The 27,819-nt window shown below is 38.5% G+C and overlaps 1 protein-coding gene across 1 annotated transcript in view; it reads left to right on the top strand.

Annotated features, from left to right (window-relative positions):
* The window catches only part of DCC (DCC netrin 1 receptor), an 824,140-nt gene that overhangs the window by 168,414 nt on the left and 627,907 nt on the right, over window positions 1–27,819 (top strand). The window contains exons 3-4 of the mRNA XM_075533227.1: window positions 4,463–4,613; window positions 6,248–6,384. Of these exons, the coding sequence (XP_075389342.1) occupies window positions 4,463–4,613; window positions 6,248–6,384 (288 nt within the window). The remainder of the gene's footprint in view (window positions 1–4,462; window positions 4,614–6,247; window positions 6,385–27,819) is intronic.

Here is a 27,819-nt window from a genome sequence, read left to right as displayed (position 1 = left end):
CAACTGCCTCTCCATTGACAGACTGGTGGTGGATGCCCTTGAAGAACATTGGCCAGGTATTGAACCCGGGGCTTCCTCATGGAAGGGAAAAACTCCATTGTAGACCTGTGCTAATAATGTGTAAATACGGACTCATTATTTGCAGCAAATGTACCACACCAGTATATGATGCAAATAATAAAGGAAACTGTGAAGAAGAGGAGGTGCTATTAAAATGTCTTCACTACCTACTGAATTGTTTTGTAACTGATATTAATTCTTCAAGGTTATCTATTTTGTGCTACATGGTTTTATTTGCCAGTAAGATGAGGTAGTATCATTTGAGTTGAATTGTGGGCTATTACAGAAGTAAATTAGCATATTTCTCACAGGTCTTGAGTATATTTTCTTTTAACTAGAAGGAGAAACTAATGAGATTTCACGTGATATTTTTCACAGATAGTGTTTTAGATGAATATATAATGGTAAACTTTTAATGAGAAAGTCTCCATGGTAAGGATAGCTGTTTACATATGCACATTTGGGGAACATGTCCATTTCAGGATACCTGATTTTAAGTAATATTATCTTTCAAGCCGTCTCTGTTTGATTGTATTGGCAATTTCAAGAAGGGAAACGCATCGTACTATCATCAGTCCATGAAAGTTTGAGTCATCTTTTTCTGCAATATTGGTGTAATACAGAATAGCACATTAGGAAAACTCTCTCAATATTTTCATTGCGAAGAGGATTTGTTTTTGTTGCTGTAACAGCCAGAAGCAGATGTGTGAAGGCTGAAATAGTAGAAGCCTCATTTTCTCCACATAAAGAATAATTTAGATGACAATTGCTATCCAAATGAGTAACTGAGAACGAGTGTGCTTTACTAAGCTGTGATCAGCAGGTAGGGGTCCGGTCAGGTCAAAGACTAATCGAGAAGTTTAAATATTTGCATGGTGCCCTCCTCATACATCACTCCCTTTTCATCACTAGTGGCCTAGACCATCGCACCCAAACCTAAAACCCATAGTCAGAGTCAAGTCTGACTCATAGTGACTCTATAGATCAGAGTAGAACTAAGTTTCTAGACTCTTTTAAAAAGTATGGAAACCGACAGCCTCATCTTTATCCCAAACAGTAGCTGGTAGGTTTGAACCAGAATCTAATGCTTAGTTCACTGCTCCACCAGGGTTCCTTAAGCCACAAGTCAGTGTGATCTTAATCTTACTTATTATAAATGCTCTTTCCTAAAGATTTTACTTTGAGTTTAAAAATGATAACCTTTATTCTAATTCCATCTAATGCATATGGTTGAAAATATCCTGGTTTAATAAGCATTAGCTGTTAATCAAGAAGTTCATGATTCACTCCGTGGGGAAAAATGAGACTGTCTGATCCCATAAAGATGCAAAGTCTTGGAAACATTTATGGGGTGTCTATGAGTTGGAATCCATACCATAAAAGTGGTTTAAAGGGATGTGGATTTTAATGAACCCGCTGCCATTGAATAGATCCCAGTTCATAGCAACCCTATAGCACAGAGTAGAACTGCCTTCTTTGAGTTTTAGAGATGGCAAATCTTTTTAGGATTTGATGCCTTTAGAATTTGAAGCAGTTGGCGGGCTTAAACTGTTGACCTCATAATTCGCAGTCCAATGAGCAACCCACCATGTCACCAGGTTCTTCTGTAGCTTTTAATTGGCACTGGGGGATGTAACACCAGAATCCTCAAGGGGATGGCTTAATCCAATAGCAGAGCAAGGAACTCAAACATGCTAATGACCATGAAAATAGTGCAGGACTAGCAATATTTTATATACTTATACATACCGATAGGTTCCATCAGGATACCTGGAGTCGACTGACTCAACCTAATAACAATCTTAATGAAAACATATTAAATGATGGAAATTTGGTCAACAGGTTAGTTCAGTGGAAGTGTGTATGAGTGAAAGGATTTTCTTCAAGTTCACCTTGAACTTGTTGGTGTGTCTTTATATATAAATGAACTAAAAGCTAAACCCATTGCCGCATTGATTCGAATTCATGGTGACCAAGTAGGACGGAGAAGAATGGTTCCATAGGGTTTCCAAGGCTGTAATTTGTATGGAAGCAGATCAAAGCTCATCTGTCAGTCAGCAACTGAGCTGCTTAGCCACTGTACCACGTGATGCCCACATTATGAAGTAGGTTCAACAGGAATAGCAACCCCTTACCCTCGAGTGTCCTGACAATACTGAACTTGCTTATAATTTTTCTTGAGTTTTTGCTTACTAATAATTGTGTTTCAAGACTTGTAGTCTTTGTAGTCATCACCCAGATTGAATAAGCATTGTTCACACCTCTAGTGAAAATGAATAGTGCTGTATACGTAGTACTATAGCATGCATCGGGTGAAATAGAAGAATTCAGTAATGCTCCATGTTTTCAAAGTCTCACTTGTAGGGACAAATTCACTTGAGGAATTGTAGTTAAGAATAAGAACTAAAAGACCTAGAGTCGACATTATAAAACCAAGCATTTAAATAAACATTAATGTAAAATTCTAACTTCCTCTTTGGAAGAAAGCTATTCTCTCAGTCCTTATAGATTCGATCCCCAAACACCTCATGATATTTAGCACAATTCTAACATATTGGGTGAATTTCTCAAGCTGCAGACACACCAAACAAAGGAGTAGAAAATAGAGTACAGATATTAGGGATAGGCAAATTGAGCATATCAAAAAGTTTAGCTGATAACAAGGGAAGCACAGAATCCCACCAGCCTCGCTGGGATGTCTGGAATTAAAGAAAGTTTAAGGAATAATTCTGCAGAGTACTATCTCTTGAATTTCTTATTGTATTAAAGTTTAATTTAATAATTACTGTTCTTACTGACCTCCTTGATTAATTAAGAAAGTGTTCAATTACAGTTAGAATCCCTTCAGAAATGCTGACTCCAGCATGCAATTTAGAAAGGACTATATCTGGATGATTAAAATGTGAAATCATAATGCTCATTGGTAGAAATATTGCTGATTTGGAAAATTTACTGAAAAAGTAGTGTTTTCCAAGTAAATGAGATTTGTCTCCCCAAGCTGATGTCATTGTCTTATACCACAATATTTTAATAGCTAAGAATATTTTAATATTATAACCCCAAATGATAAGAATGAATAAAACATTTCAGATATTTATTTCTTACCTATTATTTGTACCTATATATTATCCTCATCACTGTATCTTATTGTTAGATGTCTTCAAGCTGGCTCTTTCTCATGGAGATCCTGTGCACAACAGAACAAAATGCTATGCTGACTTGTGCCCACCTCACAATGGTCTTGCGGTGTGAGTCCATTGTTGCAGCCATGTGATAATCTATCTCATCCAGAGACTTTCTCTCTTTTACTGACCTTCACCTTTACCACTTGTAATTCCTTCTCCAGGGATTGGTCTCTTTAACAACATGTCTAAAGTAGGTGAGGAAGTCTTGCCAACCTCACTTCTAAAGAACATTCTAGCTGTACTTCTTCCAAGACAGTACTTTCAATATTCTTCTCTGTAGTCTTCCTTATTCAGTAGCTGACTTTCACATGCATATGAGGTGGTTGAAAATTCCCTGGCGTAGGCAAGCACACCCTCATCTTCAAAATGGCATCCTTGCTCATCAACACTTTATAGATCTCGGTCCAGTGTAACACCTAACTCAATTTCTTGACTATTGCTTCCATGAGCATTGACTGTACATCAAGCAATATGAAACCCTTACAATTTCAAAAATGTCTCCATTTATCATATTGTTATCTATTTCAATTGTAAGGATTTTAGTTTTCAGTACCTTGAGTTGCAATCCGTACTAAAGACTGCAGTTACTGATCATCAATGAGTGCTGAAAGCCCTCATTCCTTTAAGCAAACACGGTCATTTATGAGCCTTCCTTTAATCCTGATGCCGAGTTCTTCTTCATATAGTCCAGCATTTCAGATGACCTACTCAGCACACAGACTGAACAAATTCCGGTGAAAGTTACACCACCACCACCACCACCACCACCACCCCTTTCCTTGATATTCAACTACGCAGCATGTCCTTGTTCTCTTGGATTAGCTGTCTCTTCATGCGTAGGCAGTTCATACATGAATTAGTTCAAGGACGTGGTCTGGAAGTCCCATTGTTCTGAATGCCAATGAAACAGAATGAAACATCTTTCTGATAGTCTCTGCTTTTAGCCAAGATCCATGCGACTTCAGCAACAAGATTTCTTGCTTGTCGTCGTCTTCTGATTCTGCTTGAATTTCTAGCAGCTCCCTATTGATGGCCTGCTTGCAACCATTGTTAAAATAACTTTTAAATTTCACAGCCTGTGATAGTAATGATGATATTGTTTGATCCTTTCCACATTTTCTCGGGTTAATTTCAGTGGGTGAGGTGGGGGGCATGGACATCAGTCACCTTTGTAATGTTTTTCATCGATGGTACAATCTTATGTCTTCTTTTTACAGATCCAGGTCTGCATAGGCAGCTGTATTTTCTCCAGCGACCATCCAATGTAGTGGCCACTGAAGGAAAAGATGCTGTCTTAGAATGTTGTGTTTCGGGCTATCCACCCCCAAGTTTTACCTGGTTCCGAGGAGAGGAAGTTGTCCAACTCAGGTATTATCAATTAAGGATTTTTGTGGATTATTTGCTACTACATGTTTTTTTTAATTTGTTGGGAGAACCCAGAAATATGGGGAAACGTCTTAGGAAAACTGGCTAGTTTTGACATTATATTGTAAGAAAAAAATTTAGTGACGGGGCTAAGTGAAGAAAATAGTCAAATTCCATGAAATCGTTCTAAGTGGAATTTTAAAATGCAGAGGTTTTCATTGAGAGAATTCTGCCTGAAAAGGTTTTCAGCCAAGATGTTATATAGTCTATTATCCTAAAAACATGACACAGAGAGTAAAGCAGTTTTTTTTAAGAAACCACAATTCCCAAGTTCAGATACGTAGCACATTCTTAGAGGCCCCAAGTATTTTTCTAGCTCCAATTGTATCTCTCAACTTTCCCGCCATTGAAAAGATGTAGGATAAGACAGAAGAGTAGTGTGACTTTGGGTCACAGCCAGGAGCAGTTATAGTCTCAACATCATCAAGGACATGAGATTGCAACTGTGATAGAGACTGGTGGGATCTCCAAGACGATAGCCCCCAGTTTCCTCGAGACCTAAGTCTAGGACAGAACTCACCACGATGTTAGAAGTTTTAGCCACTCAAGAGCAAAAGGGCACAATTTACTCAAGGAATAATTTCAGAGGAAGGAAGGAAGAATGGACACAAACAAAGGGAGAAGGTGGTACAACAAGGAGGTTGCAGTGGATGAGTTTGAAATGAAAAGCTTAAGAGTTGTTGAAAGTCAGTCTGATGTCCTGCCCTGCAAATCTTCCCCCTCTGCACAATGAAAAAGTTTTTAAAAGACACAGATTATAGACCCTTAGTAGAATGAGCTACCTAGTTTAAAACATTTTGATAAAATGGTTCTCCTTTTAAGAAATTGAGTTCGTTGAATTTGGTCACTGGCATAGAGTTTCTTGACATATTTATTTTCTATGATTAAGGAGGCTCATATATCAAAATTTGATTCTTATATTTCATTCACCTGAAATAATTACTTGAATAACAATGATATTTGGTATAACAACAAAAATCCTCCTAAGAATACTAAAGTATAAAAGATGTATCTTGGTATAACATCAGCATTACAACATTTTATCTCCAGACATAGCTAAGTATTCATATTCTGTTTTAATTTGAAATGAGATGGTTATTAAATTGGAAACCAGGCCACGTGTCATTGAATTTCACAGTGGACACCTACTGCCCTAGAATTTTACATCCTGAAATATAAAATGAGAATACTCATATATACTCGAGTATAAGCCGACCTGAATAACAGAAAACGCACCTAATTTTACCACAAAAACTTCATAAAAATGTGATGAAAATCTCGGCTTATTCATGAGTATATACTGTGTATTAGATTTTCTCTATATTTATTATCACAATTTTTTCCATGTTTAATCTATACCATTTGTTTTGCTACTGCATAGTTTTTCAATAGCTTGCTCTGAGTAAAGTTTCCATCAAATCTGATGCTAGTAAGTCCTTATCACACAGAGTTTCTTTGTTATTTAATCATTCAGTCTATAAGGTTAATATGTTATTGTGTGAGCTTTATGTAAACCACTGGGTACTGGACTCAATGAGTCTACACATGTTACTCTCACTATTTTTCATATGTTATAGGTCCAAAAAGTATTCTCTATTGGGTGGAAGCAACTTGCTTATCTCCAACGTGACAGATGATGATAGTGGGACTTACACCTGTGTTGTCACTTATAAAAATGAGAACATCAGCGCTTCAGCAGAGCTCACGGTGTTAGGTAAGTCGGTGGCTCAAGATGGGTGTGTTTGCAGTGCCACTGTCACAGAGACCCACCCTCTACATGCTTACCCCTGAATTACCCCCTGGGCTTATTAATTCAAAATTGCAAAGTCCCAGTGCTCCACACGTAGCCTTGCCCTTCGTTAATTAATTACACAGGCTTAAGTGTAGTGTTTGAAGACTTGCTCATGGAAGTAAAGTTCAGAGACATCACTCTTTAGTGCGATGATGTCAGATGACTCGTCTGAAGCCTACCGAAAGTTATCCCTCATCAGATGTGTTGATTTACAAACGAGAAGTTCTAAATACCACACCTGGGGGAAGGGCAATATGAAAGAATGAGAGGAATTGTACAAACACACACACTTACATGGAAAAAGAAGACATTATTGGAGATGGCGAGGTCTCCAATATGACATTGAACTGTGTTGGTTTCGTTAACTTGGAAGCTTTGGAGGGATTAATGTTGACAGAGAATAGTTCAATCAAATATATGTGAGCACAAATCATAGTGAAAATCTAATTTAAAGAAATTTAAGGCACAGGTGGGTTCCTATTACCTAGATGGTTAGTCCTCACTTGCCACTGTAAATTAATTGTCTATAAATATACATATATTCGTACATAAACACATATGATATATTTCTTTAAGCCAATTTCATCTGAATCATGCAGTGTGAACAGAGGAGCTTACCATTTGAATCCCATTCGTTTCTCCTTGTAATAACAACAAAAAAATGGTTGCTAGTGTTTGGAAATTTTCCTCTAAAATAAATCAGTTTGCCTTTTAAAGAGTCCAGGAAAAATCACAGGCTGCTTAAATTATTCAGTAGACATGAAAAGGTACGGTACACAAATTATAGCTGCTTACTTATATTGTCCTATTATTATGCTACCTATTGTGCTTGGGCTTCAGCATTTATTCAGAAGGCACTTTCCTCTGTAGGCAGGATGATAATGTATATCATTGGTTAGGCAGTGGACTTGTTGGCTCTTTGATCAAACCATAAATATTAAGCTTAGAATAGCAGACTGACAATTTTAAGCTTTGGCTTTAGGGGTAGCACTATTCTCAGTAAAATATTAGCTGCCCTGAAAATGACAACAGTTTAATTTACTCATATTTTATTTGGAGTACTCTTTTGCTCTGTTGGTGAAACTAAGAAAATAGGAAGAACTTTCATATTTGCAATGCCAAAGTACAGTAATACCAAATCACTGTTCTAGAAATGTTATTATTGTGTATATTACTGATCATAAGGCAAATGTGGTTTGGGAATAAACTAGAATTTATGCTGGTGACAAGTAAAATCCTCTTAGCAAATACATAAGATTCAATTTTATATCCAAGTAATTAACAGCACTTGGACAGGCAATGCTTCATTGTTAACTGATCCAAATATGTATGAATACTAACCTCTGATGACCAATTCAGTAAATTAGCCAATCTAGATATGCATGAGCATATATATCTATATGAGAATATCAATATACAGGTGTATATATGAAGAGAGGGATAATACTTGATGCATATAAAACTGTCTAAAGATACATAAAGACAGAGTTACTAATTCTCTTCACTCTACGCTTGGTGTTCCTGTTGCTCTGAGGTAAATAATCTTAGTAACTCGGAATGTTTTATTCCATAAATTCCTCATATTTTTTTATCATGACTGGTATGTGTCTTCTTTACAATATTCTTACAGTATTCTTATTTACAACCATTGTTTTTATTTCTATTACAACCACTTATTCCTTATTGTAATCACATAAAGAATAATGCCAATATCATGATAACAACAAAATCCAGTTTAATTAATACATATCATTTTAATTATGCATGTGTATATAAAACGTTTAACGTTACTGAATGCCAATACCATGTGACATTTATGCGCCATGATGTCCTTGGTGGAAAGTCTGCAAGTGGGACATATTAAATGGCTATGCGCCTGCCCAGACACGCTCTCTACCAATGGAGAAATCGTAAGAGGAGTAAGGCGGGCATAAAATAACCCAGACATATATCACCTTTATTGAAAACAGAGCTGTCATCGAGAATGTGGTCCAAATAGGCATGGGAGAGGCTTATCCATCTCATCACTGGCAGCCTGAGCCTCTGTAGAGCTCTTCTACAAATGAGGGAGGGTGTCCAATCGCTGGTTGCTAGTGGCAATTGAGAGCTCATGCTCTTCGTTAAGATGTGACCCCATCAAGAAGCCAAAAGCACCATTCAGACTGCTGTGTAGTCCATGCTGAGTCATAGAGACCCTATAGGACAGGGGGGATGCTCTATAAGGTTTCTGCCGCATCTTTATCCAACTGAGCGTCCCCTCCTCCTGGAGGAAACATCAATATTAATCAAGACGCATGCACCATCTCCACTACCACTCTCAGGTACCATTTCCCTAGTTTATATCTAAAGATGTGTAGACACAGAAGGGTAAAAAACTGTCCGCAGACTTGCGGGCAGTTCCGTGAGTCAAATGGAGGTGGGCTGATTAAAGAGCCCAGGCCAGTGCCCTACTAGCTGCCCAACCAACCCACTTCTAGTTTATCTTCTTTTCTCAAAGAGAGTGTAAAGGGAGGCAGCTTTGTGTGATACAAATAAGATGGTTCAGATGTTCCAGTTTGATTCATAATTGCTTATGCTGTTACTTGCATTGATCAAAATATGACAAAATATTCTACCAATCTTGAGAAAAGTAGTTACAGAAGAAAGGAATGAAAATTTTTTGAGATTGATGTTCAAATAAATTATCATACTTATAATCTATGGGTAAAAATGTAGGTAGAAATTTACTTGGTATAAAATAGTACATATTCTTATTAACTTTATCAAAGTGATGAACCATTTCTATAATCAATTAAAATGTGAAGACATGGGACACATGAGAAAATTCATAAAAATTGATGAGAAAATAAAACTCACAAGTCAGTGACTTGTACTTTACACAAATACACATACAGTCACATTAATTTTCTTCTTAGAAATCAGATATATATTCTATTATGGGTATACTTGTGCCTTGTTCTCTAGTAATTTCATAAAATGAATTTCTATTGATTAGCATTTCTAGAAAATCTAGATTTTAATCTTATGTATCAATTATTTGCATGTTATTTTTATAGATTGGTTATATTACTTACTTTTATTGAAATGTTCAACTTCATTTTACTCCTTTACAGAAACTCTATAGGAAATGTATGTAGTAACTAAACTGCCAATGTTATAGAATGGTACCAATTTTTTAATTATTATGAGGAAACATGATATAGATATTAAATGTATGAATCATACTCATTATTACTCTTATAAAATAGAGATTTCTGTGAGCACATCTTGGGTTGTAATGCATTTGTTTGCTTAAGACAGTTTCTTCCTGACTGGGTTTACATTCCCACAGAATTTATATGATTCACAACTACTGTAGATGGTATTCTTTAATTGGGAGCTCATTAGAATACTGTCTTAACTATTACATCAGACTAACATTGATTGCTAATGTAAGAAAACATAGAGATAAGGTTTGTCTTAGCTAGCATCTTAAGTTCACTGTGCAGGACTGAGGGTGAATTTGTATGGGAAATAGAGTTCATTGATTTTTTTAAATAAAAAAAATCAGATGAAGGACAAAGGAACCTCATTATCATTGACATTCAAATTTACTTTCATCTGCTTTTATAATTTTAAACACATTTAAATTATTCATGAAGTTAATTCATAAGGAATCCACGTTTTAAGCAATGAAGTCTAGGACCAGCTCTGAGCACTGTTCATACAGACTTAAAAGGAATGGGAGGGAATGTTTGCCTGGCTCTTCAGTACAAGTCATTAGACCCAACATCAGTGAGAAAATTAAAACACGCTTGAATCTTCCAAATAGAATTCTAGATTCCCTTCTAAAGCAGGTCGCCCTAGTGCAAAAAATGCATGCTTAAAAGTTGATTTTATGTGTTAATACTAAAGATAGCAACAAGTCACTGCCATCCATCCTGACTCATCGCCCCCCTCTGGGACAGAGTGGAACTGCTCCTGTGAGTTTCCCAGGCTGTCATGGCTGGTTTCACACTGTTGGCCATGCCATTAGCAGCACCGCCTGTAACCACTACGCCACCAGGGCTCCTGTACTCATTATTAGACACTCTCCCCTTGGAACTGCCTCACAGTGGCTCTATACACAATAGAACAAAACGTGGCTGTGTCCTGTGCCAGTTTCATCATTTTGGTTACCTGTGAGCTCAGGTCTCCTCTTTTTCGCGGATCCTTCTCCAGGAACTGGTCCGAAGTCTTCATAATAAGTCAGATGCGTGAATGCTCACCATCCTCATGTCTAAAGAGAATTCTGGTGTGCTTTTCCCAAGATAGATCCCTTCCTTTGCGAGCCAATCATGCGGTCTCCATTCCTCAGCCCCGTGCTCCACAAGCATCTACTCTCCAGTATTCCTTCTCCATTGTTCCACTTTGGTGTGCAGAGGAGACAATGGAGTATAGGACAGTTTGGGTCAGGTGGACCTGCGTCCTCAGGTCTTTACTTTCTGACACTTTAAAAAGGTTTTTTGCAGCAAAATAGAGTGCTGGTGGCATAGTGGTTGTGTTTGTGGCTGCTAACTACAAGGTCAGCAGTTCAAAGCCCCCAGTTTTCTGTGGGAGAAAGTTGGGGCTGTCTAGTCCTTAAAGAGTTGCAGCCTCAGCTACCCACTGGAGCATTTCTACCCTGTCCTGTAGGCTCCCTGGGAGGGGGGATATACTTGATAGCAGCAAGAAGTAGTGTTTGAAGCAAGATTTCCCAATGTGTTGTGCTGCTTGGTTTCTTTACTGCTGCTTCAATGGGTATTGATGATGGAGCCAAGTACAATGAAATCCTTGATAGTTTTAATATTATCTCCATTTATCAGGATGTTCCCAATTGGTGTAGTTGTGAAGGCTTCTTCTTCTTCTTCTTTTTCTTTTTCTTCTTCTTCTTCTTCTTCTTCTTCTTCTTCTTCTTCTTCTTCTTCTTCTTCTTCTTCTCCTTCTCCTTCTCCTTCTCCTTCTCCTTCTCCTTCTTCTTTTTGTTGAGGTGTAATCCACACCAAAAGCTTTAATCATTGATTTTCAGAAGTCAGGGCTCCCAGGTCATTCCTCCTTCAGTCAGTAGAGTTGTGTCTTCTGTGTATCACAGACTGGCCAGCTTCCCTTGAATCCTGAGATTGCCAACTTCTCACAGTCCAAGTCTGTGCATAATTTGCTCAGCAATCATTTGTGGATTATCTTGAGCAAAATTTTATTTTCATGAGCTATCAATAATGTTGTTCAATAATTTATGGATTCTGCTGGAGACCCTTTCTGTGGCAGATACGATATTTTCCAGTTAGTAGGGCAGATAGCTGTCATCCAAATGCTTTGTGTCCACGAGTTTTTCCAGAATTGCCTGCTTTTGTTGAGACATTTCCATGGCTTCAGTCAATTCCTGGAGTTGCGTTTATTGCCACTGCCTTTAGTGCAGGTGGAAATTCTTCCTTTAGTATCACTGTCCTTTTACATAGGCTGCATCCTAATAGGGTGGAGTAGCCAATAATTATTTTGAAACAGTAATTCTATATTCCTTCTATCTTAATTTTATGCTTCCTATCATCCATTGTCTAGGCACATGTAAATGAGGGCTCACTCCATGGACTTAATCCACATTCTACACAGAAGGCTTTTGGGGGGCTGATGCCAATGGATTCTATTAGGAATATATATTATATGTATGTAGATAATTGATATTATTTATTTCAAACATCACACATTCACACATATGCTTGGAGCCCCGGTGGTGCTGTCTGTTCCTATAAAGATTTACAGTCTGAGAAGCCTATATATAGGGTCACTATGAATTGATGGCAGTGGGATTTCTCTAATGTCATAGTGGCTTAAATGGTTAAATGTTGGGTTACTAACTGAAACGTTGGCTGTTCAAATACAGCAGCTGCCCCGAAAGAGAAATGCAGGCACTATGCTTCTGTAAAGATATTCAGCCTCTGAAACCCTATTGAGCAGTTCCACTCTATTCTATAGGGTTTCTGTGAGTCAGAATCAACTGGATGGCTGTGGGGTTTATAGTGGATAAACACACACACACACACACACACACCCCTACATTCTATATAACACACATATTCTTTACTTCTAAGATAATTACTCTTCTAACACCTACACATGTTCCTTCAAATACATAGGGTTGGTTCAACCATTAACTCTGCAAATAGATAATAGGCCAAGCTATTCAGAAAGATTACGAAAAATCATCTTAAATGTGAGTTAAGAGGGGAGATTAAGTACTACGGGGGAAGTTAAAAACCCCCCTAAAAACTTGCATTTATAATGTAGTGAGATGAAATGTCCTCATTATTCATTCGCTTTCTGCTACAGGTATTTTAAATAATAAAAAAGATGGTCAGACATATAACGAGTTAGCAAATTAGCAGGGATTTGAACCGGTCCAATTCTGTTAGACTCCCTGCTGAAAATTTACACTCCCACCTCAGATACAGGGAATCAGAAGCTACCTTTCATCAAGATGCCAGGAGTATACGAATATATGTGTATGCATGTGTACTATATGTATATAAACACCACCTAGGGATCCTGTTAAAATGTTGATTCTGTTTACTATTTATCTAGCACAGGCATTAAGCTTCACAGCAAGGAGTTGAACAGAAAAGGGCCAAAGGCCTGCAAAACAAAGTTTCTATTTGTCACTAAAGTGCAACATTTGTATAAACCAACTCATTACTATTGAGTACCTCATGTACCTAGCATTCTACTATGTAGCTTTGGACATAGAAAGAAAATATGACCCAGATCCAAGCTTCCAGTATAAGAAGTAGACCTCTAGTTAAAAGTTAGGGAACTTGTAGCAATGAGGAGTTCTAAAAGGTTTAAATAAGGGTTTAACGAAGAGAGCATGGAACTGGGGAGAAGGAGGGGGTAGAGGAGAGTTCTGAGTAGGTAGAGGGACTGCCAAAGCTTCAAGCTCAGGGAGTGATGAGTAAGGGAAAGGGGTCTCTATGACTGAAGATCATGGATTCCAAAGAAGGAATGGCGAGATGAGGGCAAGATTGAGGCATGAGTATCATCCTGCATATCACTCATTCATTGGTTAACAAGGAACGCTTTTGAATTGTGGTTTCAAACCCCCAAACCAAACTTATTGCCATCAGGTTCATTCTGACTCATAGAAACCCTACAGGACAGAGTCAAACTGTCCCTTTGGGGGTCTGAAACTGTAAACCTTTAAGGGAGAAGACAGCTGCACCTTTCTCCTTCAGAGTGATTAGTGGGTTTAAACTACTGTCTTTGTGGTTAGCAGTCAATGCCGATTAGCTGTTCAATCTTGGCAGCTATGTCACCCTCTAATCTTTCCGTTCTTCTTTTGTAAATGAATAGTAATCCTTCCCTTTGGGATGTTGTGAAGACTTAGGGACTAGGGTTGATTTCAGAGGACCCTGTGCAAGGCAAAACTTTGGGTGTTCTAGGGAATAAATACATAATAGCTATTTCCCCTGGCATTGTGTGATGCCTATAGCCAAGTTGCAACGATCGAGCAAAAGAAATCCTTTTGCACTATATCTGGACATAATTTTCTTCTTCTGTAGAAAACAGAGTAGCAACTAGTCCCTACCCAACTCTCAGCTTTCCTGGAGGAATCACTAAAACGATGTCCTGCTAGTACACTGATATTTCTTTTGGTGTTTTCCTCTAGACAAGTGAGAACAGGGAAAATTTAGATTGGTTGGTGGCTTTCACTTCTGTCAGTGCCTGGACAGTGTTGTCCCTGTTTGCTTAACCAGCTAGTGAGACATTTGAAAATTGGAGACATGCTGTTCATCTAGGCCACTCCAATCCTTGGCTCATTGTCTGGCTCTCTGAGTCTTGGTTATAAGAAATGTAATGAAATGTGTGCATGACGTATGTTTTTTAACTTTCAGAATATTTTACAAACTCTTCCATGAGAGTAACTGCGTGTGTGTGTGTGTGTGTGTGTGTGTGTGTGTGTATGTGTGGTCTTAGGGGGGGAATAAGTCGGTTTTATTTTCATGGAAATATGTAGCTTAAACAATTGATCTATTTACATGAGATACAATGGAAAATCCTCTTACCCACATTACTTATGTATTAGTAAGACTCTCAAACAAAAACCAACTCCCTGCCATCTAATTGATTCCTATGCAGAGTGCCGCTATGGGACAGGCCGGAACTGCCTCTGTGTGTTTCCAAGATTTTAACCTTTGATGGGTAGACAGCCTCATGGTTGTCAGGCAGAGTGGCTGTGGTGTTCCAGCGTTGGGCCTCATGGTTAGCAGCTCAGGGCCACCCAGACTTCTCATTGGCAAGGCAAACAATCTCAAAAATCTAATGTGTGCAAAAAACAAGGACTCTCTTAAAACAGCCAGAGAGGTATGCATACATCCCTTAAAGTCCACTAGGACAGCATATACCTCATTGGATATTTTGTTCCTGTTGTTGTTGTTTTTGATGGGAAAGAGTGCTTCTTTTGTTTATTATTTTCCCCAGATGGTTTTAAAGACATCAGACCAAGACTCTTGTAGTATTGCACCATGGGTGAGATACAGAAAGCCCAGGTTCTGGGCACAAGGTCTGAAGCTTTATTTGATTGGCAGGTGGGCAGTGGGGGTAAAGCCTGCTCCTGTGACTCAGTATGCTGACTGGGGAGGGCTCAGTATACTTCCCTTCATCCTCAATAACCTCTTCTAGCTCTGCTGCAACTGCTGGACCTTCTGGCAGAGGCCAGTGGTGCCAGAAATTTTGGCCTCTGCTCATAGGTCTAGCAGGAGCAGTGACTACTAGGACAATCAGAACCAGCACGCTCCTATTATATATTAATACGTTGTTCCCACAATGCCTAAGTCAACCTGTTTTGCACAGTGTACTAAGGACATGAAACAATACACTCTAGTAGATTAAAAAAAAAAGTAGACCAACTGTGGATTCTGAATGATTATAAATTTGATGTCCCTTGGTCTTATTTTTTCCTCAATATCATCATTATCACCTTTATTTAGTAATTGCCAAGTAGAAGATACTATTGATATTTCAGAACCTATAATTGTGAACAGAGTGCTCTTAATTTCTGAGCTATGCTCCATAAATTTAATTTATTGTACATAACCATGGCAATGTTCACACATGATCAACTCTCAGAGGTGTTCAGTAATGGAAGAAAACACAATAATTCGATATTAACGGCCTTTTATTTTTTCTGCAATTGCTCTACTTTTGTACTTTTAACTAAAGCACGCATGGCAATTGTTGCTATTGTCTTGGCATGTACAGCTGGCCACACGGAGAACGGGCCCTCATGTGTCGAGTGAGTGGCATTCCCATAGACTTTCCCCACACTAAAATCATCAATTACCTTTCTTAAAACTTTGCTTTTAAGCTTCTACATTGAGTTTTTTTTCCTTGGCCTTTAGCCATGAATAGGAATCCATACCGTACACTCCCCAAAAGCATCTTCACTGCTATAAAGTTGATGTGGATCCATAGTGACCCTATAGGACAGGGTAGAACTGCGCTTGTGAGTTTCTGAAATTGTGGTTCTTTATGGGAGTAGGTAGCCCTGTCTTTCAGCCTCAGAGCAACTGGTTGTTTCTAACTGCGGAAGTGGGTCCATGGCCAACGCAAAACCGCTGTGCCCCAGGGTTCTTACATTAGGAAGAGTTAATGCAAAATAAAATAGGATACTATTTATCCCTCCAGTGCCATGCTTAATTCTGTGTTTGAATGGAGTTCTTTTAAATTTCCAATCCCACTTCTTCTGCCTAAATAGCAGTTCTTAATTTCCACACATATGGAAAATTGGCCTGTATTAGCAATCGGCTTTGATCATCATTATAAAAGCAGTGCCTCAGGAAAGTCTATATTGATTATCCTTCACAGTGCAATTACCAAAAGGATCATATCAAAATTAGTTAGGGGAGTCTCCTTGTAGAAATATTATTGCAAATGTAGAATCCTAATACCCCAGTGCGCTTGAGTCTTCTATCCTCATTCACAGTGACCCTGTAGACCAGAGTGGAACTCTACCATAAAGTGTTCAAGTATTAAATACTTATGGGAAACCATGGAGCAGTTGGTGGATTCGAACCACTACCTTTGCTTTAACCACTGTGCCACTTAGGCGTCTAAATGTAAAGTCCAAGTTCAGAATTTTAAAAAAATCCTCTTAACCACTGTTTCCCATTACTGTGTCAAATTATGGGTATCGTTGGAATATGCAAATACTCTGTTCAAGAAAAGGTTTAAGATAGTCTATCAAATATGCATTTCTATTAAAATAAGGAGAAAGGAATCGTGAGTTTGGGCTTTTAGTAACAAGACAAATCGGGATTGTAATCACCAGTTAGGGTTGGATGTTTAAATGCCCATGGGGTTGGCCGTGGAATGTGTTCATTCATCACACATATTTGCTGAGGGCCTCCTTGTATTGGGGCTGGGGCCTCTCCTTACCTTCCTCCTTCCATTGGAGAAAACAATTTAAACAGTGTTGTGACTTTATCCTTGAGATGGTTATGAATCTATTTTTTTTCTTTCTGAAACAGATGAGGGTGTAAGCAAAGGCCCCAGAGGGACAGGCAAAGACTCTGTACTAACCCATCGAATGCTGTATTAAAAAGGCAAGCTGAAACTATGATTCTAATTAACCCTAATAGTCAAAGCAAGGTGAATGGACCATCTGTGGCTCGGAAGGAAGAGAAGTGCTGACAGTGGTGGCAAGCTGCCCCAAAGGGCATTTTATGCCAAAGTGGTCCAGAAGCACCGCAACCACACCTCCCTCCAGAAGGAGGCTGACTCCTGAGTAGGACTCAAACAAAATCAGACAGCAGCGTTTTAATCAAAATCTGTGTTTTGAGTCAGAGATGGTTTCCAATTTTTAAAGATAAGAGAGTTAGGTCAAGTATTTCTTTATATTTTTTCCAGTTTATTCCCCCTGATGTATTATTTACAGATCTAGGTAGATCAGTTTATATAATGTTAACCACCGATGTGTGGCATCATCTTTATTTAATATCTGGTAAATATAATGAGGGACCTGCCCAATTATCCCCTGGATCTTGAGTTTCATGCCATAAGGTCCAGGCACCACCACAGCTCAGTATCATTGGACCTCACAATAAATACTGATTATTTTTAAATATGAATTTTCAAATGATGGATAACATTGAAACAGTTTGAATTTTCATAATTATGAGTTCTCACATTCTACCTCCCAATGCTTTCCTCTAATCAACACCAACTCTTTCCTGTGGATTCAAATCTGACTCAAAGCGACCCAATAGGGACCATAAAGGACAAGGAGAACTGCCCCCAGAGGGTGTCCACTCCACTAATTTTCATAAAAGGGGAGGACTGCTTTAGAGTTCTGCCCTGGAGTGACTCATGCATTCCAACTGCCACCCTGCCTTCCAGTGACCAGCCAAGCACGGAACCTCTATGGCCCCAAGGTTCTCTTGTGCTTCCCTAGTTCCTTGCTAGTTTCTTCATTAACAATTAACACCTTGGTTTCCTAAAGAGGTGTCTACAATGAGTTGTAATTATACAGAACCTAAGCAGCTTCTCAAGAAACAACCCACTGCCTTGTGTTCCAGTGGATCCCAACCCCTTGGAATGGCCCGGAGCAGAGAGTAGCACTGGCTCCCCGGTTCCCAGGCTGCACTCTGCGGAAGCAGATGGCCACTACTTCATCCCTGGGAGCGGCTGGCGGGTTTGAACTGCCAGACTTGTGGTTGGGGCCAAGCACTTAGAAACAGTGCCACTTTCCTCAAGGAAAGGAGTTACACATCCCTCATTTCCCTGTCCGGAGCATCATCTGCAGTAGTAGGCATGACTTAAGCTTTTAAAACATGTCTGAAAAGAATAGAGTAGCCTTCTGGACCCTTGCGTTCCCTATTTATGGACTTAATCAAACTTGTATTGAAAACATTCAAGGAAAAAAAATAAACAAACAATTAAGTTGTCCAAACAAAGACTAAGAGGGAGCTACTTGTAGTATTTACATAGTATTTAAATGTGCGTCTTTGACTGCTGTACAGTAGACTTGAGGAAGCATGTGAGTTAGTGCAAATACCAAAGCACCTGACATGTGCTTGGAACTCTCATTGATCTCAGCGTCCGGGGGATCCTGGAACCCAACCCACGTGGATGACACTCATTGTGTTTCTCTCATTACCAAATTTGGACTGGAATAATGAACACTGAATTCTAGTTGGTGAAAAGCAGTGTACCTCATTCGTTCTATGCTTACGACAAATCCATTTTTTTGCACACAAACCTAGGATCCCAAATCTCTATCTCTTGACGCCTCCTGTCATTGTTCAGAAATCCGGGTGCTAGGCATAGTGGATTGAATACAGGTAATAATCTACTACGTGTTGTCAAGGGTCACCTCTGTGCCCAGAGTTGTATTGCCATCGTGGAACGGTCTGTCTTGTTACTTCCACATGCCAGCACTTGTCTAGGCTGTATCTTGAGTTGATCTAACTTTCGGGATAGAAAAGAAAAGAAATCAATTAAGCAGGTGAGCAGGTCGAGATGAAGAAAGAATGAGGCTAGCCCACAGGGAGGTCTCCAGGAAGCCAAAAAGCAGAAGCTGAAGAGACCAGGGTCTCCCCCAGAACTGACCATGAAAATCTTCCCCTAGGTCCAGCCCCTGAATCCAGAATCCATGCCTCCTAAGCTCCATGGAAACATTGTTTTGTCTGTTTGTTTTAAAGCCATTTACTTAGTAGCATTTCTGTTTCAGCATTCGGAGCTCCTTCCTATGAAACACCTTTGGGACAACTCTCTATGAACAGAATGAACGCAGTTTGAGAGGCACTGCTCATTTGTAGCAACTACACAGTCAAGAGGAGAGCCATGTAATGAAAAGAAAAGTTTTTTTTTAAATTGCTGTTCAATAGCATTTTCTAAAACTGTATTCTATTTATTAGGATTTCTTTTTTAAAGAAAGGCAACAATAACACATATGAAAGAGCCATGGTGGCTGCAGACTAGGCTGCTGACCTTGAGGGCAGCGATTTGAAACCATTGTCCACCCTGCAAGGCAAAGAGGAGGATTTTCAGTCTTCTAAATACTCACAGCCTCGTAAGCCTTCTTTGAGGGTTGCTATGAGTCAGACTCCACTTGATGCAAGTGAGTTCTGAGTAAAGAAAAAAAATGACAGCAGAAATAATAAATCACCTTTTGTGGTTCCCTCATTTAAGGAAAGGCATATTAAATAAAGGCAGTTAAATAAGTTCATGCTGCAGGACTTCAGAGAGCCTCTAAAAGCTAATATTTGGGAAAAGCTATTGTGGGAAGACATATAACCACTATGGACTGTGTATTCTGCTCGGCAATTCAGGGCCTTGCCAAGAATCGGACTGTACTTGTGGATTCCAGGTTGGGGTTATATTTTTGTTTTTAATAGCTCTTAAACCTTTTGGTGATTGAGTACAGGGATGATCTAGGTGAACAATATCCTAGTATCAGCAGAAGACACTACAGTACATTAGGTTTGCTTGTTAGCCAATACTGTCCCTTGGGAGGCATTTTCTTAACCTTGTATTTTGTTTTTGTTTTTACATATTGCTATAAAAATGGCGTAGCGTGTCTACAAAAGTACCTGGAAGGTTGGTGCGGTGTGAAGAGATTGATTAACCAACAAATTTGGATGGTGCATATCATTTGTGGAAAAATATGGTAATTGCAGCACACTGTATACATTTCAATGTCAACTGCCTAGCAATTAAAAGGAGATTTTTACTACTGTTAATGGGTGTAACCACTGTATCCTTCTCATGGTTCAGACCCATTACACATTCTGTAGGAAGCACCACGGTGCCATTTTAGTCGCAGCACAGTGATGCCCTCCTGCGAATGAAAATAAATGCCGTGTCGGTGAATTCGCTGCCACTGCTCCTTCAGAAGACCGGCACGGAAAATAATTAGCCCAAGTGATTAGATTAGATCATTCCATTTTCCTTGGTATGTTCTTCCTGACATTCAAAAAGTAGTTAGCAAGTCAATTGCCGAATGTTCAGCAAAACACTTTATCACTATTTACAGTGCACGAGAACAAAAGAAAATGCAAATGAGCTGCTTGTGTTTGGGTATGTGCTTTCTGAAGGGATGGTTGGCCAGAGAAATGTGCACAGACTGATTGGTGTGTTTCCTCTTTTGAATGATAATTTAGTTTACAATTTACCTTGGGGATTAAGACTATACTAGGACATTACAGTGATGTATGCAGGAAATACAATCAAACAAGATACATTTTCCTTGTTAGATTTATATATATATAAAACATTTATCTCTTCTAATATATAAATATATATCTGATATATCTATATATATATCTATATATATATCTATATATATATCTATATATATATCTATATATATATCTTCAAAGGAGAAGCCAGAGAGTGAGGTGTTCTTCTTATTTCCTGCTCACCAGGACCTTGTAAATACAGGGGCAAGTCCATTCCCAATTTTCTTCATCAATAGCATGACTGCTACTCTGTTGCTTGGCCAATGGCTTTATGAACAATGTACATGGATCAGCATCTCCCATACAAGCCAGGAACATTGATACAGTTATGACTTTCATTTATTTTTCCATTCCACACTTTCTCCTTTTGCCATCTTGCTCTCTGCTTCATCCTTCCAACCTGGTCCACTTTGCAGGGGGGCCTCTTAGTAGGTAAGGGAGCCATTGAACACATCATTAAGCTTCTATGGGTAATTATACTTGGTGATGAGTTCATCTACTCACTATAGCTCTTGTTTTCTGTGTCTCCAGCAGAGCAGGGTTCTTATCTAGTCTATGTACTATGTGTCCTGGAACACATGCTAATATATATGTTAACTAATGATTTGCTCCCAGAAGTCTTAGTATTCATGCTGTCATAGCACATTTGTTGAGCACCCATTTTGTGGCAAGTTCTGCTCAGTGTCTTGCTTTCTGCTTTAGAAAACTCAGGGGCTCACGAAGAAGGGAGTCTTTTTGTTTCTGTTTTATAGATGAAGAAATGGAGGGTTGTCACCTCTACCACCATCATCTCTGAAAACAGAACTGGAAGTATTATTGTTTATTTTATCATATTATGGTTAGATTAAGAAAGAGGATCAGAAAAGAGTTCCTTGGGTGCAGGAACACCCGCAACCAGAAACAGAAAAGTCGAATTTCAAGGGATGCTTCCCACAAACCAAAAAAAAAGAAAATAGATAGAAATCATAGCAGATACGTAATTCTCAAAACGTGGGCTGTGAGCCTGCAAAGTTTCCATCTCCTGCGAGTTTATTAGGAATGCAAACACATTGACCACCCTTGGCCTACTGAAGCACGATGTCTGCAGATGGGACAGGGAAACTGCTGCACTAAACTCTCCCGAGAATTCTTCGGGACTGTCTTTGGAAAAAGAAAGGTCTGTCCTGAAGTCAGGAAAGTAGAAGATGAGCAAGAGTTTTAAAACCTCAAATAAACAAAAATAAATGATCATGCCATAGACAGACGCTTGGTCATGTTATGTAAAGTCAGGGATCTGTTATCAGATTTAAGAACTTGGTCACAAGGCAGAAGAATGGGGCTAAGGACCAGGTTAAGACTGATATCATAGTAGGGCTATTCAGCAGCCAGGGGATTTGATCATCCTACCTTGTGCTCAAGTTTTTGAAAATCATCTTTAATACACAAGAATAGTATGAAAGCAGGAGTTGGACTAAGCCCAGAGCAACAAAATGCTGTCACACCCCTGTACTTACAGTGGTTGGAAGAATGAATTTGGGCCCAAGGAGCAAGGTAGATTTTTATGACTGCATTGAGAATTTCAAGTTTACAGATACACATGTGCTGTTTTAACTGGTGAAACAGTTCCTGAAAGAACAATTTGCAAAGCTGAATGAAAGGGCAAAATAGTAGCAGATAAATCATTCACAAGCACAGAAAAAGGTAATATACCTGAGGGGCGGGGGAGGGATCCAATTTGTGCTGATAAAATGAAGGGCTCTTTCGGCTATCACTTGTATTGATAAAAACAGGATCTGAATCTATGTCTATTTTCCCTCCAAGACAGCTCAGTGCAGAGTTGCGTTCCAAGATGATCAATTAAATGCTAGATATTACCAAAGAAAACAACAGCAACAACAAAAACTTTTGAAATTGTTATGCATTGGGCTGTGATCTGTATGTTCGGGAGTTTGAGTCCACCACCAGCTCCTTGGGAGAAAGACTGGACTCTCTTCTCCCGTAAACAGTTGCAGTTTTGGGGACCCACAGGGAGTAGCTCTGAGTCAGCATTGACTTCATGGCAGTGGGCTGCTTGTTCTGGAATAATGCTTTTCAGAGCTTGGTCCTGTGGTGGGTTATGCTTTGGACTGCGTTCCAGCGATCAGTAGTTTGCAACAACCAGCCATTCCACAGAGAAAAACAAAGCTTTCAACTGCTGGATAGAGTTACAGTTTTGGGGAACTAACAGGGGGTAGTTCTCCGCCATTCTGTAAGGTCATTAGGAGTCAGAATAGACTCTGGCAGTGAGTCATGATGGCAGAGGGTTTGGTTTTGGCTCTATGCTTTCATATTCAGAGGAAGGTTTACAGTTCTAGTCAATTTCCTCACAGTAAAGTCATAAAACTGTTGGAAAGCCTTAAAGGTTAAGAGAACTGATCAAACCAGTTAGGTGTAATTCTCTATGAGAGGTTTTCAGTTCAGAACCTTGGTGAATGAGTGGGCCATGAGCATTTCTATATCCATGAAGAATATTAGTAAGTGGAACATGAACATGTTCTGCAAATTCAGGGATAGTATACTTGGAGATCCACCTTGCTGAGTGAAGGTATCCTTAAGACAAAGAAAGTATAATGCAGGAATTTCTTTACGCAGCTGATGATAAATTCATTGATGTTACTACTCTAGAGAAATTAGTTGAAGGGCACTTAATGACAATAACCATAACAATAGCATTCAACCCAAGAGGTTCATAAACTGGAAAGATTAGCAGAAATTAAAAAATGATTTATTGATGGAAGTTGAGTTTCAAATTGATTTGCAAAAAAAGGTGAATAATTATTCTAGAGGTCCTTAATATTTGAAAGAAACTTTATTTAAGTCAATAACCAAACTGAAGCCTTATATAAAAGACAAAGCTCAGAAAATGACCCAAAATATTCTAGTATTAAGAATTACCCTTACAGAGGGACAGCAGAGAAGGGGGGAAGGGAGACTCCGGATAGGGCAAGATATGACAAAATAACTATGTATAAATTACCAAGGGCACAAGGGGAGGGAGGGGAAAAAAAAAAGAGGACCTGATGCAAGGGGCTTAAGTGGAGAGCAAATGCCTTGAGAATGATTGGGGCAGGGAATGTATGGATGTGCTTTATACAATTGATGTATGTATATGTATGGATTGTGATAAGAGTTGTATGAGTCCCTAATAAAACATAAAAAAAGAAAAAAAAAGAATTACCCTTAAATGTACATATATACTCGTATAAAAGGAGCCCACAAACAGTTTAAGGAAAAAAATGCTGTTATCTTTTGCTTCTTATTTTTTCCATTAATTTTTTTAAGGCCACATACATACATATTTAACATATTAATATGTCCCTGGGTATATTCATGTAAATAGTATATGCATTTATCATTTGTTTTCTTTTAAATGATTTTTTAATTTTGAAAGCAATATATAAGCATTATAGGTAAATTTGAAAATGCAGAAAAGTCAACAAAATACACATAGCTTCCTTATCCAAAGATATCTATATTAATATTTTATTGGTCTTTTATGTATGTTTATAATTTTTACTTTTCCTAATTTGACGTGAATTACTGCCTCTGGGAATTATCACTAATTTTGTTGGTTTAAGATAGATATTTCTGGGATCATGATGAAGTGAAAGATATTAACATAATGTGAAATTCACCTTACCAGTATATAAGATTTTGTTTCTATATTATAAATGAATGTATTTTATACATTTTTATATTATTTTATCTGGATTGAGGACTAAAGGTTTGTTGCACCAATAAAATTCAATATATAGTTCTCTATTGTTCCTTACTCCTCTAATACCCTATTACTTCTAGTATCTTTTGTTTTACATGTTTTAATACTTTATGTCATAGCTAAAGACTATCTTTTAGTGGCATGCAGCTGTGTCTTTTGTTTGTTCTTATATACCCAATTTTTAATATATTTCCATGTTGAAAGAGGGTTTATTTTACTCACATTTTTTGGCAAGTACCATGTAAAGTGATGTAACAGAGTATTTTAAGCAAATGAGGTTGGATATTGGTAGTACATGAAAAAATTTCACCTATCTTAAAATGAGATAGTGAATTTAAAAACCCATAGTATAATGCCTGGCACAGAATAGGCATTCAGTGAATTATTTTTATTTCTTCTTCTTATTATTATTATTAAACCAAACCACAGACATCGAGTCAATCCCAATTCATGGTAACTGTATATAGGGTTTCCAAGTCTATAAATCTGTACAGGATAATTAGGTTTCTACTAAGCAATTTTACACATATTGCCCAATCATTTTGGCTACATTTTCTTCATTGCATCAATATTCTCATTATTTCCATCCTTGTTACCCATATCCATTTTTCTTGCTTCCCTGCCTACCCCTTGTGTTCTCCTCTTTGCTTTAGGGGAAATGTTGACCACTGTGTTCCAAATGAGAACACCCTCATAGGCCGTTCAGGAGTTATTTGAAAGATTAGCTCTAGGAGGAGTTTCCGTTTAGAGTTTAAAGGAACCCAACAGGTCTCTGTTGATCCAGCTAGTCTAGTCTTGTCTTCTCTTAAGTTTGTGTGTGTGTGTGTGTGTGCATGTGTGAGTGCGCGTGTGTTTCAACTGTCTCCCATTCTATCTGATAGAACTGATTGTGGCTCCAGTCAGGACAATTAGCCATGGTGGCCAAGTCCCATCTAGATCTCCTGGTATCTGGATAAATGGGACTGGGGTTCATGTAGGTAGTAAATTCTGTGTAATGAATTCTTCTTTAGCCGTTGGTATCCTTCTTTGTCTTTTGCTCCAGATGAAGAGAGACCAGTAGTAGTGTCTTAGACAGCCATTCATAAGCTTTCAAGACCTCAGATGCTACTCACCAAGCTAAGATATAGAACATAAACTTTATACTCTATGTTGTACCAATTGACCAGTAAAGTCCTAAATCTTCAATTCCATAAAGCAGTCCTTTGAAGTGCTTGATTGTATCTCAGAAGTATCAGTCCCTCCGTCCCCTGTGTGCTTTATTAGATGTAAGAATATATAATGGAACTTCAAAAATTTATTAATTAAATGATAAGAAAAGTTTCCCATGAACTTTTTGAAGGCTGCTCAGACATGTAGCAGTCAGAATCATGTATGATATGCCTACAGGTATACCTATATATGCTCACATATGTGTATGCATGTACCTTCCTGTACACATGCATGCATCCATATCTAAGTAACCACTTTCATGTTTTTAATTGTTAATATTTATTCCCAAATTGTATATGCTAAGGACTTTACCAATGATATCCCTAATTATTGTATTTCTTAGTGTCATGATTTACCTTGAAGTTATCCTGACATTTGGTACTGTAGCTCCAGTCATGAAAAGTAGCAAGCACCTACCTCCTATTGTGCAAAGCATGGTTCTTCCCTTGTCCAAACCGCCATCCCACCAAAGAGAATTGATTTCTCTGTGGATATGCATTTTTATAAAAATGAAACCATGCATGTGTGTTTGGTTTATTCAATCAATAAAATATTATGTTTGGTTCAGGAAAGTAGAAAGGCAGGAAAAAATAGAAAAAGGAAGACCCTGGATGAGATGGATTGACCCAGTGACTGAAAAAATGGCCTCAGACAGAACAACTGTAAGGCTCGTTAGAAGCTGACAGGGTTTTTTTCTGTTAAACCTGGGTTACTGTATGTGGGAGCCTATCACCTGACAACATCAACACTCGTCTCTCCTAGGGTCATCTGTGAACTCCTTAGTCTTTTTAGCTGTGCACTATTCCTCGCTATATGTACACACCACGTTTTGTCCATTATTTATGTAACTTTTACGGTAGCTTATAGACTCTATAGATTTGAGGGTTTAGTGTAAATTGTAGTTTGGAAGATACAATCACTATTACAAAATTCACTGACCAGATTTATACACAAAGTTACTGAACGAAATTATAAATGCATGATTTTTGGTGTAAACACTGCACCTGCACGTGCTGGTCCTGGTTTCAATTGGATCACTGGATCGTCTGGTGTGAGTGAGTATTTACTACCCCAGCTCTATGGGGTACCCAGAGGTCAGTTGGAACCAAGCTAGGAAGTTTAGCACCTCTGTTTCCATAGTTCTCACACATGCCCTGTAATGTTTGTGAGCGTAGGAGATTAAAATGGTACAAATATGGTGGCTGGATGATGGGGCAGAAGTTTACATCTATAACACAGCAGCATTGCCCACTGTATGGTCTCTTTAGTCTTGGGGGCAGTGCCCCAAGCACCTCTGGGGGCTGAAGGCACACAGGACAATGTTACTTCCAGAACTGAAAGAGATCTCCCCCCGACCCCCCTTTTTTTTTGAGGATATCAGCTTGCAGAGCAGGGAAGTAATCCTGTTAGTGGAGGGGGTCTCAAGGAACTTGATGGCAGGCCGGTAAGGGTCCATTGCTAGGCACAAAACCTCCATGTCAACAGGTACTAACCTGCAGCCTTAGCATTAAACCCAGTGATTAGAAAGAAAATTGAAATGGAAGTCAGAAACATACAAGAAACATGGGAATAATGTGCATATGAATAATGTGCTTATGAAAATAAAAGGCTTGGCAGCACACAAAAACATACAGCGTGTATATTTGGGCACAAATATAGCCTGCGAAAAGTGTAACAAGTGAGGGTATGAATAAGAAGGGAAAAAATGTTGTCATTTTTATATTTATATCATGGTATTATATTCATTTTGATGCATTAAAGCATTTTCATCATAACCCTGCCAAGGGTCCAAATGTATTATAAAATTTAAATTATTTATTTAATATTGGGGAAAAAACACAGGGAGACTTTCTAGATCTATGGTGTTATTCTTCATTTTGCAAAGAGTAGGACGTGATGATTAATAAGAATATCAACATTTGACAAATAACTCAAGCAATAACTAGAATAAAAATATGCCATTGTAAACTTAGATTATTTTCCTGCAAGAATTGTGGTGAATGCTCTTTCTCCACTTAATTTGTACAAGAGATAAACGCCTGATGTCATCAGGGAGACTTCCCTGATCCTGGGCTTCATCTAAGAACCATCTGTGTCAATTCAGCGCGAGAGTGAAGGTGCAGAAACTGAAGCTGGGAACTAAGCAAGTTAGGAGCAATGTGTCAGGTTGCCAAGACTTTATATGAA

The sequence above is a fragment of the Tenrec ecaudatus genome, chromosome 15 (genome assembly GCF_050624435.1).
Source record: "Tenrec ecaudatus isolate mTenEca1 chromosome 15, mTenEca1.hap1, whole genome shotgun sequence".
In the NCBI taxonomy this organism is placed as follows: Eukaryota; Metazoa; Chordata; class Mammalia; order Afrosoricida; family Tenrecidae; genus Tenrec; species Tenrec ecaudatus.
Note: the sequence above shows the minus strand (reverse complement) of the source record. Positions and strands in the feature narration are given on the sequence as shown.